Source organism: Artemia sp. Qi Xiang Cuo, chromosome 11, assembly GCF_049724085.1.
Source record: "Artemia sp. Qi Xiang Cuo chromosome 11, ASM4972408v1, whole genome shotgun sequence".
Classification (NCBI taxonomy): domain Eukaryota; kingdom Metazoa; phylum Arthropoda; class Branchiopoda; order Anostraca; family Artemiidae; genus Artemia; species Artemia sp. Qi Xiang Cuo.
Window position 1 is genome coordinate 52345237 of NC_142804.1, and position 17105 is coordinate 52362341.

At 33.9% G+C, this 17105-nt stretch overlaps 1 protein-coding gene across 1 annotated transcript in view; it reads right to left on the minus strand.

Moving 5' to 3' along the window:
• The window catches only part of LOC148947122 (calcium-independent phospholipase A2-gamma-like), a 35098-nt gene that overhangs the window by 16852 nt on the left and 1141 nt on the right, over positions 1-17105 (minus strand). Inside the window, exons 2-5 of the mRNA XM_089096881.1 lie at positions 10693-11083; positions 7699-7836; positions 5950-6151; positions 3373-3650 (exon numbers count right to left, since the gene is read on the minus strand). Of these exons, the coding sequence (XP_088953007.1) occupies positions 3373-3650; positions 5950-6151; positions 7699-7836; positions 10693-11083 (1009 nt within the window). The remainder of the gene's footprint in view (positions 1-3372; positions 3651-5949; positions 6152-7698; positions 7837-10692; positions 11084-17105) is intronic.

Genomic DNA, 17105 nt, shown 5'->3' on the forward strand with positions numbered 1-17105 from the left:
TGATACCAATTACATCAACATCATTTGCAAAATCTGGAAAATTGATGCCACAAAATTTTATATTATCATTAACTAATAAAGCTACCCCACCTCCTTTTCTCTCTGAAGATCTATCCTTTCTCAGGATAGTATATCCCGGAGACTTAATTTGTTGATTTTGGGTTAAATGAGTTTCCTGGAGGCAAGCAATATTAATGGAATTATTATTCATAAATGATATTAGTTCATTTAGCTTATTTTCTGTGAGCGATCTTACATTCCATTTGAGTATTGATAAATGTTGTGTTGTTGATTTATTCTTCATATGACTGTTTATCAATGTTCAGCTTTGTTAAAAGTAAAGCAAGATCTTTTTTTGCTTGAATGAGCATATCATCAGGGATGTAGATTTTTGCCAATTCTGCAATAATTTTTGTTGTCTGTATTTGATGTATGTTCATGGCCTGAACTGCATTACAGTTTAGAATGAATAAGCATATATTTGGGGATTGCATGTTTGGTTGTGCATCCTGTTTGTTGGTTAAGGGGTTGATTCCTGGTAGTGTTACTGGTTTGTTTCCTTTTGGGAGGGGGGGGCCAGGCTGACCTCGTCTCACCGGACAAGGAGGCTTGTTGGCTTGGTGATTCCTTCTGATAGGGATTTGAGCTAGGGGGCTTAGAAAGATGGTGTTTTATATGGGGTGCTTGATGCATTGGGGGCATTTGACTTGGGGGTTTTGGTTGGTTTCATTACAGGCTTTATTTAGTATTTTTGGGCAGCATTTGCTTCCATTGCTGCAAAGGGGTATGGGATGGCCTTCTCTGTTGATATTTGGAGTGTTAGAGCTCTTTTCTTGTATGCAGGGCATAATGATTTATTTGTAGATTCATGTGGGCCTTTGCAATTGATGCATGTAGGCTGAGTGTTGTTGCAAGTTGTCAGCTCTTTAGGAAGGAAAAATTTACAATTACTACACTCTTGGAGAATTTCATTGCATTTGTATGTCGTGTGTCCCAGTTTGAAACATTTCTGACACTGGATAGGCTTAGGTTTGTATTCCTTGTGTGGTTTGATTTGCCCAAATAGGAATAATTTTTCTGGGATATCAATTTTATCCTTCAGTGTGAATAAGAAGGATCTACTGGTTTTTAGGCCATTAGAGTTAGGTTTTCCTAGTTGGGTAACATCCTCAACTGGGATTGTGTTTCCAGCCCTATCTGAGAGTTCTTTTAACTCCTGAGTAAATATCTCTGGGGGAACATTATAAACTACTATTTTTGTTGGTGATTGTTTTGGGTTCCAATTAGATGCAATAATTGGGGTATTCAGAAGGGATTTAAGGTTAATTATTGTATCTGCTGATTTCTAATCTTCTACAGCTATTAGCAGATATCCATCACGGTTAATGTTAAGAGAGAACATTGATTTTAGCAGTTTAAAAATTGCAACTCTTATTGCAGTGATCATTTTTATTTCAAATGGGGTAGTGGGAGTAATTTTAAGGTAAATTCCTAAGTTTTTGGAGGGAGGATCTTGGGCAGGGAGAGGGGAAATGCTTTTAATTGGGGAGATTTTTTTCCTAATTTTAGAACTTCTAGAGAGGACCTCTTGAAACCCATTATCATCATTTATGGTTACATTAGCCCCTACACTTATCATTGTCCTATTCTCCAAATTGGAGCTATCATAAGAACTTTGAGATATTGTGCTTGACTAGCCAGGATGGGTATCTTTCACTATGACACTTTCACTGGAATTTGATTTGGGATCTGGGGGGACTTTTTTTTTTTGGAGGACTTCTAATCATTGCCTATTGGAAAAAGCTTTAAACACAAAAATAAAACTAAAACAAGAAGGGAAAATAGAACGATATCAAACCATCTGCACCATACTATTGGGAGGATAAACACCACAGTATAGCTCTGAGGATGAGTTGAGCAGGATTGGTTTGGTACAACTGCTGATTAGAAGCGATAATAATCACAAGAAAATATATTTCGATTTTCTTATAAGGTTGCTGTTGCTGTTGGATTAACGTTTTACCAAAACGTTTTACCAGCGAGAAAATTCTTCTTCTTCTGTTGGGTGTTGAAATTTTGTTATATTACGCTGAAATTGTTATATTACAATCAAATCAGCAATGTATCTTCTTTAACAATTTACTCTGCTGTTCTATGAACTATTGTGAGTGGACAAACAAGTTAACAAAAATTTATTTAAGAATGTATGAAATTACCTTTCCATATTTCTTTTTCTTCGACTTCCTACTTTAACCTTTAAATAGAAGTCATCTCTAATATTTTTGCTCTCCCAGTTATCTTCCCAACAATCAATCTGGCTGAGAAAGAAAATTCCGTTGGAGGAAGGGAGGTTTTAAAGTTCACCGGATCGCAAAACCAGCCAACTCTCAGCTTTTTATGATTTTTTTTTTGTGAAAATCTAAATAAAAGAAAGACTCAATGGATTTCTACTTTTTTAATATTTTTTGCTATTCAAGGTCTCAGCAATTATAAAACTAGCAAATTTCTAGTTTTTTTTCAGCATTTTTGTCCTAATCCAAATAAATTCAAAACAATGAATTTAGCTTCTTCATTTTTTCTCTGCTATTTGTTTCATAGAGTTAATGATTTTGGGAGCCCACATTGGGAATTTTTGTCCCTTTATAATCGCGTTGATTGCGATAATGGCTAGATAAGAAATCTTTCCAAATGAGATTTATATGACGATTAGAGTTAACCATTGTTGGTGATTAACAGAAAAAATGGCATGACTTGTAAAGACGAAATAACCCCCCCCCCCCAAAAAAAATATATAGGGGAATCCCAAGTATCAGCAAATTATGTTTCAAAACAAGCTTTCAACCCTATATTGAATAATTTCATGTTTTACTTCCAGTATTGAAAGGTTTGTAATGTGTCCTTCGTTTACAAATTAAAAAGAGAGAAAAAACCTATGACATTAGATCTTCCTCTAGTATTAGTAAAATGCAACGTACAATACAGAAGTACAATACAACGAGCCAAATTACAAATTGCTTTCGTGCGACAAAATTAACCCGAAACTTAAAAAGAAGATGAAAAGTTTATTTGTGCGTTGTGGAAAAGGAAAATTTCATTTGCACAATTACAAAATTCTTCCACTAAAAATGTACACGGGGATTTTTATAGTTTCTAATTCGGCTCACTGGCCATTTAACGTCTTGTAACTCATCAACTTGCCCTTGCTAAAAAAAAAAAATAAAGAACACATCGAGCATTAAACTAACTGAAAACAGCACGCTCCCAAACACTTCCACCCCCCTTCTCCCCAAAAACATATCTGAGCTATGCTTGTGCATACATAGCCATACTACTGCTTTGATCCGCACATTAGAAAAAAGAGTACTAGCTCACCTTAGGACAAAACCCACTCCTCGTGCACTTAATCATGGGTTCAAACCCTACACTGTCCTGAAGAGCTTTCTCCCATACAAGGGTGTCATAGTATGCATGCGATCGGACGAGACTTGAAATGGCATCGGATCGATTTCGGCTAAATACCTGTGTGCCCATCTTTCTATATAGATAGTCACATTCTGCTAGTGGTTTTTTGTGGATTCCCAGAAGTAAAGCAAGTATAGCACCAGTGCTGACACCACAGATATAATCAAAGTTTTGATAGGTTGGACGTCCTGAAAATGGAAATTCCAAAAAAAAAAAAAAAACGTACAAAATAAAACAACAGCGTTTAATGCCTCGTCACAAAGTTATATTACTGAAACTGCCCCCAATACAATTGTTGTTAAATATGTGAATCATAATTTCACTATATTCAACGCATATCTTTTCGAAAAAGTAGTCAACAATTCTCAAGCTGTTTTCGCAATTTGTCGTAGACTCAAAATATCACATATCACATAGTAGCAAAATATCACATATCAAATAGTAGTATATCACATAGTAGCACCAATTTAAAGAAAAAGAAAAACTGGACTGGCTAAAACTGTCGATACTTCAGAGTTAAAGAATTGCAATGGAAACTTTAACTTGGGGCTCAAACTCAAAGCTGAAATCCACAAGTCTTCACTTATCAACTATCAATCCTTCAGTTAGTTCCAGAATCCAAACATTTGTTAAAAAAGTTCGGTGGGAGAATGTCATAAAGAAAAATTTAAACGAATTGGAAACTTCCTGGGAGAGTCCAAAGAGGGAGGCTTTGAATAGACTGGGATGGAGGAGGAGCATGCGTAGCTGGTTGGCCTCATGTGGCTTGGTGTCACGGTGAGCTGTTAGTAGTAGTATGAAAAAGGGTGAAAATCAGAAAAAGCAGAAAAAAAAAAATTGCACAGAAGAAGTTGGTAGTTCCTTATTCAATACTGCTCGGTAAAATCCTTCAGATTAACTGACGAATTTGTGAATACTACAAATTTAATAACAATTAAAAAAGGAACGTTCTTCTTTTTGTTGACACCTTTAGAAGCGATATAAATAATCAGATAATCTATTGAATTAGGGAACCAACTAAAAAATAGATAATAAATTTGATAAAAAAAAAAAAAACATTAACAGAAAAACAAAAAGACGAAAAAACAGACACTGAAGTTTGAGCCGGCAGACAACACTTAACGGCGTGCGGCTAGGCTTTTCAGCTTAATTGCAGTATAATTTTGTTACTGACACATAAAAAACTGTTATAATTTTGTTGTGACACCACAGGTACAATCAAAGTTTTGATTGGATGGACATCCTGAAAATGAAAGTAAGAATTACACAGAACAAGTATGTAGAAGATAAATTACGACTTTTATTTTTCTTAAGTCAAGAAAAAAACTTTAGATGCTTCAGATCTAGAAAATTGAAATGGAATGCTTAATTTGGGGCCCAATCTCAGAGCTGAAACCTAAAACCCTTGACTTAACAACTATCAACTCTTCAGTTTTTTTCCATAATCAGAACACTTTACAAAAAAAAAACGCCTTAAAAATGAATAAGAAGAGAAAAAGAGATTGCACAGGAGTTGGTAGTCATTATTCAAACGCCTTTTCGGTCTTTGCTCCTCATATTTTCTTCTTGGTTATGATTCGCAAGTTCTTTTACGTTTTCCAACCGGAGACTAATTTGTTTGGATTTGTTTCGATTTTGTAAATAAAATCTTTATCTTTCAGTTTGGACGCAAAATTGATACGTATCAAGACTTTATACAGTCTCTGAAGGTTTTTAGATAATGGCTGCAATAGTGTTTATGTTCGTAGCTCGTTCTAATCCAGTTGATTTTCCGCTGACTTGTATTTCACTGATGTAATTTTTTAAAAAACTTTTTGTAGTTTTTTTTTTATAAAGTGTTCTGATTATGGAAAAAACAGAAGAGCTGATAGATGTTAAGTCAAGGCTTTTAGGTTTCAGCTCTGAGATTCACAGATGTAGGAAATTTTTGAGTATAATGATAGTCTTTGCAGGAAGATTCCCTTTCCTTTTTTCCTTTTCTTTCATCATTCTTGTTATTCTTTCATTCTTATTATTAAGCAAGAAGTTTTATTTAATTAATCGCAAATTATAAAGTCGAAATGCAAATTGATTATGTGAAAGAAAAATAAATAGCTTATTTTTTATTGGATGTATTTTGATTTTTTGAAAACCAGGAAAAAGATTCTAAAAAAAAAGGAAAAATACAAAAAGCAACAATATTAAACTGAACAAAACAAGTGATAATCTACAAGATTAGGACCACTTCTTGATTACGAAAGTATTGTTTGTTAAAAAAATAAAATAAATAAATAACACTAATTTGTATAATAAAATAATTATAAGTAATAATTAAATATTTTAAAACAATTATAAATAATTAATAGAATAATAATAATAATATATAATAAATACATAATAATTATAATGATAAAAGAAACCGGAATACCTAAAATTTTAAATACTCCAGAGTTGAGAAATTTGAATAGAAGGCTTATCTAGGCCTACTTGTCTTGATTTTGTACCCACCTGTCAACTCTTCAATTAGTTCCAGAATTCGAATAATGAGAACCCCACGCGTTCCACCTCCATCTAGCGATAAAACTCTTAAACCAGGTGCATCTGGCGGGTCCAAGTAGCCAACAAGAGCAAGCGCTTCTCTTACAAATGATTGTATGGTTGTGTCCGATTTTGACTCTCTGACTTTTAAAAGCAGCGATGTCACACCCTCCTAGAATATCTAACGAACAATTAACCAGAGAAACAGCTATGATGCTGTTCCTGAAAAAAAAAAATAGCCAAATGGATACGAAGTGCATTAGCTTAAGAATGAAGAATTATTTTTTAGTCTGCTAAATATTGTACTTGTACATTAAAAAATCACTGAGAAATACAGAGTTTTTTATATTACCGTGAAAATGGAGGAACTTTCGTTAAGATTCCAAAAGCGTAAAGAACGTATTGTTGGTTTTCCTCTGAATTGCATCCGGGTTTAAATTATAGTGGTATTCATCAGAGGTGTCTCATTATGTTGTAGTTTTGTGTGACTGATATGTAAACTCATTCTTCGTTGTTTTTTACTTCTTATGTTGTATTTTTGCTCTGTGTTTTTGTGTATTTTCTTTTTCTCGTCCTCTATCAGCATTTTCAATGTTTTGTAAAGAGGATAAAAATAAATTAGTATTATTATATACATTTACTTTACCTCCCTAACTAAGAAATTTTAGATATTTACAAACTTACTCATACCTTTGCACATATTTTTGTAGTTCGCCGGTTATTACAAATAGACGAGTTCCTAAAAACAGACTTGCCACCTCTTCCATCTAGCTAAGGCAACTGAGACAACGACCATGAAGACTAGTCGCTTATTCAATTATCTGCTCAACTTAAAATCAGTAATGAAGTACTTCCCAGCACTTTCTCTTGCGTAACAGGAAAAGTATACTTAGCCTTCCAAAGAAAAAAAAAATTTAACCCTCAATACCTCTTTACAACTTAGCCTGTCGTAAAGTAGGTATAATTCTCCGAATATTTCACTGAATTCATCTATATTTATGTCAGAATTGCGTTGCTGTCCTGAATTCCGAGCTGCACCATAAAAAATGGTGCTCTTTTGCTATTTGTTTTACTGGTAAAATCAATTGTTTTAACCCATAGAAGTGCGATAAAGAAATAAAAATGAAGACAAATTACCTTTTTTACACCAAAGATTTCATAGTGAATGGGGGGGGGGTGGAGTTCTTCAGGTGCTTCAATTGAATTTTCATTCGACAACGCAAACGACGAAAACAGAAGAGAAAATAAAAGAAAATATTTAGCACTACAATACTGTATTTCTGAAAAAAAATATGACAGAGAATAAATTTCTGATTAGAAATTTTTGGAAAAATTCCGTTTTTAATACCCACTTACAGAAGAATACCAATAGTACCAGCGCATAAACAGGGATTTTTTTTTACTTATTTAGACACAATTTTTTGTTGGCCATGGAAATAAATTCCCCAAATTGGATCCAAAACAGAAGCGCACTAAATATTGGCCAAATGAAAACATCTTTATCATTAAACAATGTAAAATGCGGCTCTAGAAGCAAAATTCATCTCATGTTAAAAGTTATCTTAAAGATATTGGGGCAAAACGAGAGTTAAAGGGGAAGGAGTACATACCATAATCTATAACTGATAGGTGATTTGGGAAACCTGACATAATTTTACAAAATACTAAGGAGATCATTTGGATTTCAAAAACAGAGAAAAAGAGAAAATGTGCACATACCCTAACAGCAACCCAACGAGCCTGGGGGAAAGCAAAAAGATGCTGACAAAAATCATCGAGTTGAACAAGCAAATCTTCGTCATTTCGGTAACGAGCTAAAGCATGAATTATTCTTTTGGTTCGAGCGTCAATACTTTCCTAAAAAGAAAAAAAACAAAAATAGAATCTAAAGTGAAAAATAGTATTTTAGAAAGATGCTATTATGTTCTGTTATTCTAATGTAGAAAAAAAGAACAAAACGAAAATTAGTATTTTAATAACCTGGATGCATATAGCAGCTATGATATGATGAAAATTTGGGAATCTTTTCTCAGATTTTATTTTTGTCAGTTTACTAATGTGGAAATGTTGATTTTGGGCTTGGCTTATCTCTTTTGTTTGTAAAAATTCATTATATATTACGTTAACAATCTAATGGAATTAATTTAACATTCTTGAGTTTCACCCATTATCATTTATTTTTTAATTAACACCTGACGTACCCTTCAGAGCCAGGTTCCCGTGAAATCTAAGTGTGTACAATTCTAAAGCTTTTCACATATTGATTATGTCTTACATTTTTCGAATGCCTCCCTCCCTTGTCCAAATAGTCTTGCACACGTCTTCAGCTGCATCCTAAGCCTTCAAAAGTTAAAGGACCCACTAATGGATAGACTGACCAAGTAATTTTTGACGTAACATCATTAATTAGGTGTTGTCTTCTTAGACCGCACTGCCGTTCTATGACCAACAAATAAACTTTCAGACGGGGATAAATCCATTTATTAGGCAGTGAAAAACAGGTACAAAAGTCTAGATATTTCGATCACATATACAGCGACCGTCTTCAGTAGAAACACTAAAATAATAAAATCGAAACAAGCATATTTATATACAACAAACCAAATAACTTTTTGGGTCATTCACAAAATAATGAACTTCCAGTAAACAACTATAAACTCAACATTTGCTTTGCAATTTGAAGACACGGAAAGCTTTGCCACCTTCATTGGAAATTTGTTTTACTTTTGGACAAGATTAAAGAAGAAAATTAGCATCAATAATTTGAATGAATTTTGTCATTGAACTCTCTCTGAAAAATATATAGTTAGTAATCCAAAAGTTCAATATTTTGTGAATGACCCAAAAAGTTATTTATTTTATTGCGCATAAATATGCTAGTTTCTATTTTATTATTTTAGTGTTTCTACTGAAGACGGTCCCTGTATATGTGATCGAAACATCTGGACTTTGGTACCGGTTTTTTCACTGTCTAAATAAATGGATTTATCCCCATTTGAAAGTTTATTTGTTCTGATCAAGTAAGTAAATTACTGGATTTAAATTACATTTACACTTTACACAATGAAGCCTGAAAGTACAAAAAATAAACCAAAGAAAGAAATCTGTCTTTTTGACTCATTCTTAAAATACTAAGTCTCATTCTTATAGTTCCTTGCTTGATAGGGCCTTTATTAGGATAGAAATTTTGATTTATTGAATCAGACGAGTCCAACAATGGATCTTTCTGAGTGAACCATATAACTTTATAAAGGGCAAAAAATATCTGAAAAATCAACAGCGCTAATACACACTCAAAATACACATGAAGGGGAAGGAGGTTCTGTGACCAGCCTGCAAGAACTATTAAGATTTGCACAACTGTTGAAGATGTACCACTGGTGTGAATGGCCTGTACGTTCTCTAGGGAACTTGGAGAAATCTAGGCTAAAAAAAACTAATTTTCTATCTACAGGGTCATATTTACCTAGTGAGAAAAAGCCAGGGATTGGCCATAATTGGTATAAAAAAAAATCCAGAGTCTCTATCTGTAAGGAAAAGTTTTCCCACTCACTTGTATTTTTAGCTTACACTTGGTATACAATTAAACTGTATTTAAAGAACCAATTACAGTAGTTGGATATAAAAAAAGGAAAATAAAATGTGAATTTTTGATATAGTTAGGAGGTACAGCCCATTTTAACATCAGAAACAACACGATTTCCTGGAAAAAATAAAGTACAAAATAAAGTCCTCTAGAAAAAAAACTAGAGGACTTTTAAGCTTTTTTTTGTGGTGTTTAACCTTTTAGGGTCAAAATTCCTTTAACAGAAGGAAAACTTTTTTGCTAGGGGCAGGGGAATTGGTGGTAGAATGGTGTTTGGATAACCTAATACGTTAGAGATGTGAGAACATCAATAATTCATCATCATTATACAATAAATGCCAGGTACAAAAAAAATCTGAATGTGAAAATAATAATAACTAGTCTTAACTTTTAAACCCTTTTTCAAGACTAGAATGTTCTTAGAGAGCACTGGCTAGACATAATAGAAAATAAACAAAAGAATTACTTAGAACAAACAAGGTAAATTTTTACCAGCGAAACAAAACGGACAAAAAAAAGGCGGATGTTTTGGCAAGGACTTCCACATATCTGTCAGTCCTGAATAATATGCAAAGAAAAATAATTAAACAGCTAATCTTCAAAGTCCAGAAAATAAAATACTCAAATAAAACTTAAAATAATAGTAGAAAACAAAAAGTAAACAAAATAAAACAAAGGTAAGCCACCCTCCTTTATTCTCATCTTTTTTCTTCTATTTTCATAGCACTTAAGAAACAATATGTCTGTCATATATTTCTCCATTTTACTTCACTGGATGAAAGTTTACCATGCTTATTTTTATCATCCACGATTTTTGGTTTTCATCTAACTGAGAAGAGGCCCCCCCATTCCTTGTGTGCCTGGATACACATACAGCATAGACCCTTTTTTCAAGCAATACGTAGAGAGCCCTTATAATAAACCATACAAAGATACAGAAAGCTGTAAACTACATGGAACAAAAGCCAATGAATATAAGTTATAATTTGGGAAAAAAGCTTTGGATGTAAAACAACCAGAACATCACAAATTTATTGAAACACTTTAATATCACACACAAAAACACAAAAATTAAAATGTTGCAATGTAAACAGAAAAAACAAAAAGCTGCAAAAACACTTACTAACCTTTGAAACAATAGGTCTAGCTTTTTGCTTCCACTTTGGAATGGCCTGTTGTCTCTCACTTGACTTCCACAATGCTCCAATAACACTTTGAATTGTACTTGCTGATACTTCAGCATTCACTGAATTGTCACTGTCATCCTCCTCATGTTTAACTTGATTTCTACCAATCTTAATATTAGCAGACACTGCTTTACTATCAAATCTAGTAAACTTTTGTACTATATCTTTAAAGTCAATAGCTGGCAGCTTATCAACTGCTGTCTTACCAACAGCAAATAAAGACTCAAAAACACTAGTTTTTGATAAATGTTTTACTTTTGATTGAGGAACTAGCTGATTAGGCTCACTTTTGCTGTAAGGCCTCTTACTGGCAGAAAAAATACATCTCCTCCTGAAATAATAAACAAATCAAAATTTCAAAGAAGGCAAATAGCAAAACAGCAATGAGAAAAAACGAAGTGGAATGATTAAATACAATATTTTTACTTTTTAACATAGTACAGCAAGATTCACTCTTCTTGGAATTTCGGTCCTAATCTTGGGCCATGCTTTTCTTATCACTCATCATTAGAGGATTTCTTATATTATGAGTAATACAAGCAAAACCCTTAGTTTATAACAAAAAAAAAATGGAATCAAACAGTTTGTGGTAACACACTGTAAGTAAGGAGCAACCCGGCTCAATAGTAACCAAAACTGTTGATTTCAAATATATAAGTTTCATCAAGTTTAATCTTACCCATCAAAAGTTACGCGCCTGAGAAAATTTGGCTGATTTTTGAAAAAGGGGGACAGACCCCCTAAAAGTTATAGAACCTTAATAAAAATCACACCATCAGATTCAGCGTATCAGAGAACCTTATTATAGAGGGTTCAAGCTCCTATCAGCAAAAATGTGGAATTTTGTATTTTGTGTCAGAAGAAAGATTATGGATGTGTGTTTATTTGTTTTTTTTTTCCAGGGGTGATCATATCGACCCGGTGGTTCTAGAATATCGTGAGAGGGCTCATTGGAATGGAAATTAAAACTTCTAGTGCCCTTCTTAAGTGACCAAAAAAATGGAGGGCAACTAGGCCCCCTCCCATGCTCATTTTTTTCCCAAAGTCACCCGATCAAAATTTTTTGATAGCCATTTTGTTAGCATGGTCGAAAATATGATAACTATGTCTTTAAGATAACTTAATCCCCCAAAGTCACCGGGGGGAGGGCTGAAAGTTATGAACTTTACCCAATGTTAATATATAGTTTTGGTTATTGGGAAGTATACCGACGTTTCTGGGTAGATTTTTTCTGGTAGTGGGGGGGGCGGGTGTTATGTGGGAGGATCTTTCCATGGAGGAGGTTTCCATGGGGGAAGGGACATTGCTATGAAGGAGGCACCAGATTTCCCAGCATTATTTTAAAAAAAGATCAGAAATTAAATACAAAATAACAAGTTTTTCAACTGGAAATAAGGAGCAACATCAAAAGTTAAAAGGAACAGAAAATAATATGTATATGATTGGGTTCGCACCCTAGTCAATACCTTGATCTTTAAGCCAAGGATTTGTTATTACTTTCATAAGAGCTATTTATTCTAATTAATGGCCTTTGGGATTAAGGGGTTATTTTTAAAGAATTGGAACAAAATTCGACTTTTAGAGTAAAGAGCAAGGTATTGACTAGGGGGCGAACCCCCTAATATACATATTAAAATATATGAATATATAAATTCGTTACATAAGTTAATTTGTAAGTTACGTATATTTATTACTAATAAAAACGTTCGTAAATAAAATTAGATATCTTTCCAGGAAGCCATTTAACCAAATAAAAGTTAAATTGATATGCAAATTTTGTTTTAATTATTCATGTACGGTGAGCCAAAATCAAAACCTGCATTAATTCAAAAACTTTCCAAAATTAAATAAAGAAAAAAGTGTTTTTTAACTGAAAGTAAGGAGCAACATTAAAGCTTAAAACTAACAGAAAATATTCCATATATGAAAGGGGTTGTCCCCTCCTGAATGCCTTGCTCTTTACACTAAAGTTTGACTTTCTTACAACTCTATTTTTTTAAACAATAAAAAGCTTTAGCATAAAGAGCAAGGTGTTGAGGAGGGGACAGCCCCTTTCATATACAGAATAATCTCTGTTCATTTTAAGTTTTAACATCACTCCTTACTTTCAGTTAGAACCTTAATCCATTTGAGATTTTAAGGTCCGCCGGACCTGTAGTGCTCTTGAGTTGACAACTCCCAATTGAACCTCCACTGCCTCTTCTCCCACTCCTTGTCAAGGTGGCATTTGAATGACTGGATTGAGGGAGCACTGACAGTTGAGTCCTTCAATTGATTCCAGTGGTTTATGACTCTCCTTGAGAAGTACATTTGATGGGTTCTCAATTCGGAGCTTAACTTTGGCAGCTTCTTGGAGTGTCCTCTTGTGTAATGATGGCTTGTGCTATGACTGTTGCTAAAGATGGTAGAGTTTTCTTCTCGAAGTTTGTAAGTCAGCATCATATCGCTACGCATGCGTCTGTAGACGAGGGTAGATAGCTTAAGTCGCTTGAGGCAGTCCTCATATGAAGTTGATTTTAAGCTTTTCACGCACTTTGTTGCTCGCCTCTGAACATTTTTGATGAGCCTTACATCTTGCCAATAAGAAGGACCTGCAAGGCACATGCCAAAATCGAGATGGGGTCTGACGAGAGCTTTATATAATTTTATGATTATTGCTGCCTCTCAGCTGCTGATTGTCTGTTTTAATAGGCCAAGGCTGGAATTTGCATGGGAAACAACATGCTAGATGTGGCTGTGGAACTTCAACTTGTTGTTGATGATGACACCAAGGTCCTTTTCTTCCTCTCTGTTTTCTAGATGCTCAATTGTTTTTGTGATGGGATTGTAAATTGAGTAGGTAGCTATTGGGTTGTTAGGTCCAAGGTGCAAAATACAGCATTTGATTGTATTGAATTGAAGGAGCCAGTCTTGAGTCCAATCTTTATGTGAGGTTTGAAAAGGAAATTGCTACTAACCACTATTGTGGGTAACTATGTAAATTGGTGGGTTTTGATGTGGTTGATTTATAGTATATAACATTAGATTTTTGGAACTGAGGGTGCACTATTCTATTTTCCAGGCTGCCCCTGTCCATTTATTTTTAGGAATACCTTGGAATATTGTTGGAATATTGTAAGTGTTCAAATATCGTATTGGTATTGTACTTTATTATAGATTGATTATAATTGTTGATTATCTGGGACCATTAGTCCCCATGGCAAATATATCCAGACTGTGTAATTTGGTGGCATAAATAAAAGTGTTATATTATACCATACCTCTGTAAACAACATTATTTAAGCTTCTTGATTAACTCCCAGTAGGTACACTTCAGATATTTAGTCAGGCCAAAGCCTAAGGGCATACTACCTTAGTTTTAATCACCTTAGGACCACAATTATACTCCCTACAAATGGTAGAATAACACACCCAACCAAAACCCACTTTACTACAATTGGTTTGACAATATTTTTCAGCTATTTCTCTTAACAGTATTGTGTTTAGACTGTCTGGTCTAGCAGCTCTGTTAGCATCAAGCTTTTTAAGCCTATTTTTAATGTCCTTTTCACAAATAAGTGGCCTGATCATTGGTTCTGGGGATTAATTGCTCTAGCAGAGGGGGTGGTGTGTTGTTTGTGGATAGGACAGAAAAATTGGTATTAAAGCTGATATTCAAGAAATTTGCAATTGACAAAATTTTTGCAATTCACCCTTCCAACCCCCCCCCCCAATCCTAGTTTTCCCCCCAGCTGAAATTTTGTTTCTTGAAAAATCTTGTCAAAACTAAGATAGCCTGCATAATTCAGAGACAAGTCAGTTTTCTTCAGTATTTCTTTGCATTTATGATACTGTATGGCTCATTTTCCACTTGATCTGGGAAAATTTGGTGTCCCCCCAGAATTTTGAAAAAATTACACACCTGCCTGTCTTAACTGCTCACAAAATAAAAACCAAAAAAGCATAATTAAACTGTCCAAAATAGTGGTACTAAAAGAATTAATTACTTGTTGAATTTATTGAATTGTTACTGTTTTTTCATTAATGCCAGTTAAATATAGCCTAGGATATGAAATGGAAAGAAGTAAGGTAAATATTTACATATTTACATATTCACACAATTTAGTTAGGAATAAAGTGAATACACAATATGATACTTTTTTATGCTCTTTCTAAATTCAATAATTGCTTCTGGAGCAAATTCTGTTTTGAGCTCCTATTAGGGCCCCAAAAGTTAACTTATTATCTTGTCTACAGGTATTAGATTATGATGTTAGCCTTAAAAGTTAATTAAACAATAATTAGCTATAAAAATGATCTTTTAAGCAAGGCTACAATGTTTTTGTGCCCTGTTCAGGGGCAGATATAGAGCAAAATCTTGGGGGGGGGGGGAGGGGGCACCAATGTGATAAAGGTAAAAGGTAAAGGATGCGGCACTAGACCCTTAAGGTCCAACCCGGTGGTGCTGATCTCCTTTTCATGGCCCTTCGGCCAGGAAGTGCAATGGGGACTTGGGGGCCAACAAACCTATACTTCCGGACACCATACTTGTTTATCGTCCTCAGACATCTACATGTATCCAGCTAGAGTTGGGTTGACTCTGGATAAGCTTACATGGTCATATCACTGACCTACGTCCTAAACTAAGAAACTGACCACACCAGGGATTGAACCCGAATTCACGGATTCTCAGCCCAGCGCGCGTCCACTTAAAAAAGGTGCCAATAAATGACCAAATTTATTCTGAAAAAAAGAGTAAAAATAAGGATAAGAGGGTACCAGAAAAATATTTTGGGGGGCCCTTCTGGATCTGCCAGTGGCCCTGTTAGCAAAAAAAAAGAACAAAAAAAAAGAAAAAGAGGATACATCAGTGCTATCCATGCAAAAATTTGATTTCCCTTGTTGTTCAAGGTGGGGGCTGTAAGTTTCCTATTTAGGATTTTCCACAATGGTTATTCCAATGGGATGTTTTTGTTAAGCTGTTATGTCTCTTTTGAGGGGTTTCAGGCTCTTTTTGAAAATTCCTGCACTTGTTTTCAAAATAACATTTTACTATTTAGACTAATGAAAATAATAATTACCATTTCTGAATCAGCTACAAATGGCATGTTTGTTCCAATGGCATGTTTTTGTTAAGCTGTTATGTCTCTTTTGAGGGGTTTCAGGCTCTTTTTGAAAATTCCTGCACTTGTTTTCAAAATAGCATTTTACTGTTTAGACTAATGAAAATAATAACTACCATTTCTGAATCAGCTACAAATGGCATGTTTGTTCCAATGGCATGTTTTTGTTAAGCTGTTATGTCTCTTTTGAGGGGTTTCAGGCTCTTTTTGAAAATTCCTGCACTTGTTTTCAAAATAACATTTTACTATTTAGACTAATGAAAATAATAATTACCATTTCTGAATCAGCTACAAATGGCATGTTTGTTCCAATGGCATGTTTTTGTTAAGCTGTTATGTCTCTTTTGAGGGGTTTCAGGCTCTTTTTGAAAATTCCTGCACTTGTTTTCAAAATAACATTTTACTATTTAGACTAATGAAAATAATAATTACCATTTCTGAATCAGCTACAAATGGCATGTTTGTTCCAATGGCATGTTTTTGTTAAGCTGTTATGTCTCTTTTGAGGGGTTTCAGGCTCTTTTTGAAAATTCCAGCACTTGTTTTCAAAATAACATTTTACTATTTAGACTAATGAAAATAATAATTACCATTTCTGAATCAGCTACAAATGGCATGTTTGTTCCAAAGGAATGTTTTTGTTAAGCTGTTATGTCTCTTTTGAGGGGTTTCAGGCTCTTTTTGAAAATTCCTGCACTTGTTTTCAAAATAACATTTTACTATTTAGACTAATGAAAATAATAATTACCATTTCTGAATCGGCTACAAATGGCATTTTTTCTCACTAGACAATTTTTTTAGAAGCACATTTTAAATTTTTGGCTTTAATAGGCTGTTCTGAACCCCTTTAAGGACTCCAAATAGAATTTGTCTCAGAAGCAATTATTGAATTTAGAAAGAACACAAATAAAGGCATCAAAAGATTTTTCTACCTATCTCCATATTTAAAGTATGTGAATAAGCCCATGTAAATATTTATCAGAATTGATTTTGCCTATAATTATTTGTTATGTTCTTAATTGCTTTTCTTCACCCATTACTACTGCCAAAAATAAGGAATTGGGTGTCACTTTTGGGGTCTGTTAAAGGTCTTGAAAATTGATTTACAATTAATACAATTATTATAATTTGAAAGAGCATAAAAAAGCCATGGGTGATGTTTATATTAATGGATTATTCAGATAGCTAAGAAACAAACTTACCTCCATAGTCAGATGTATATCCTGAATCTAAATTTAATGTTCAATGGCA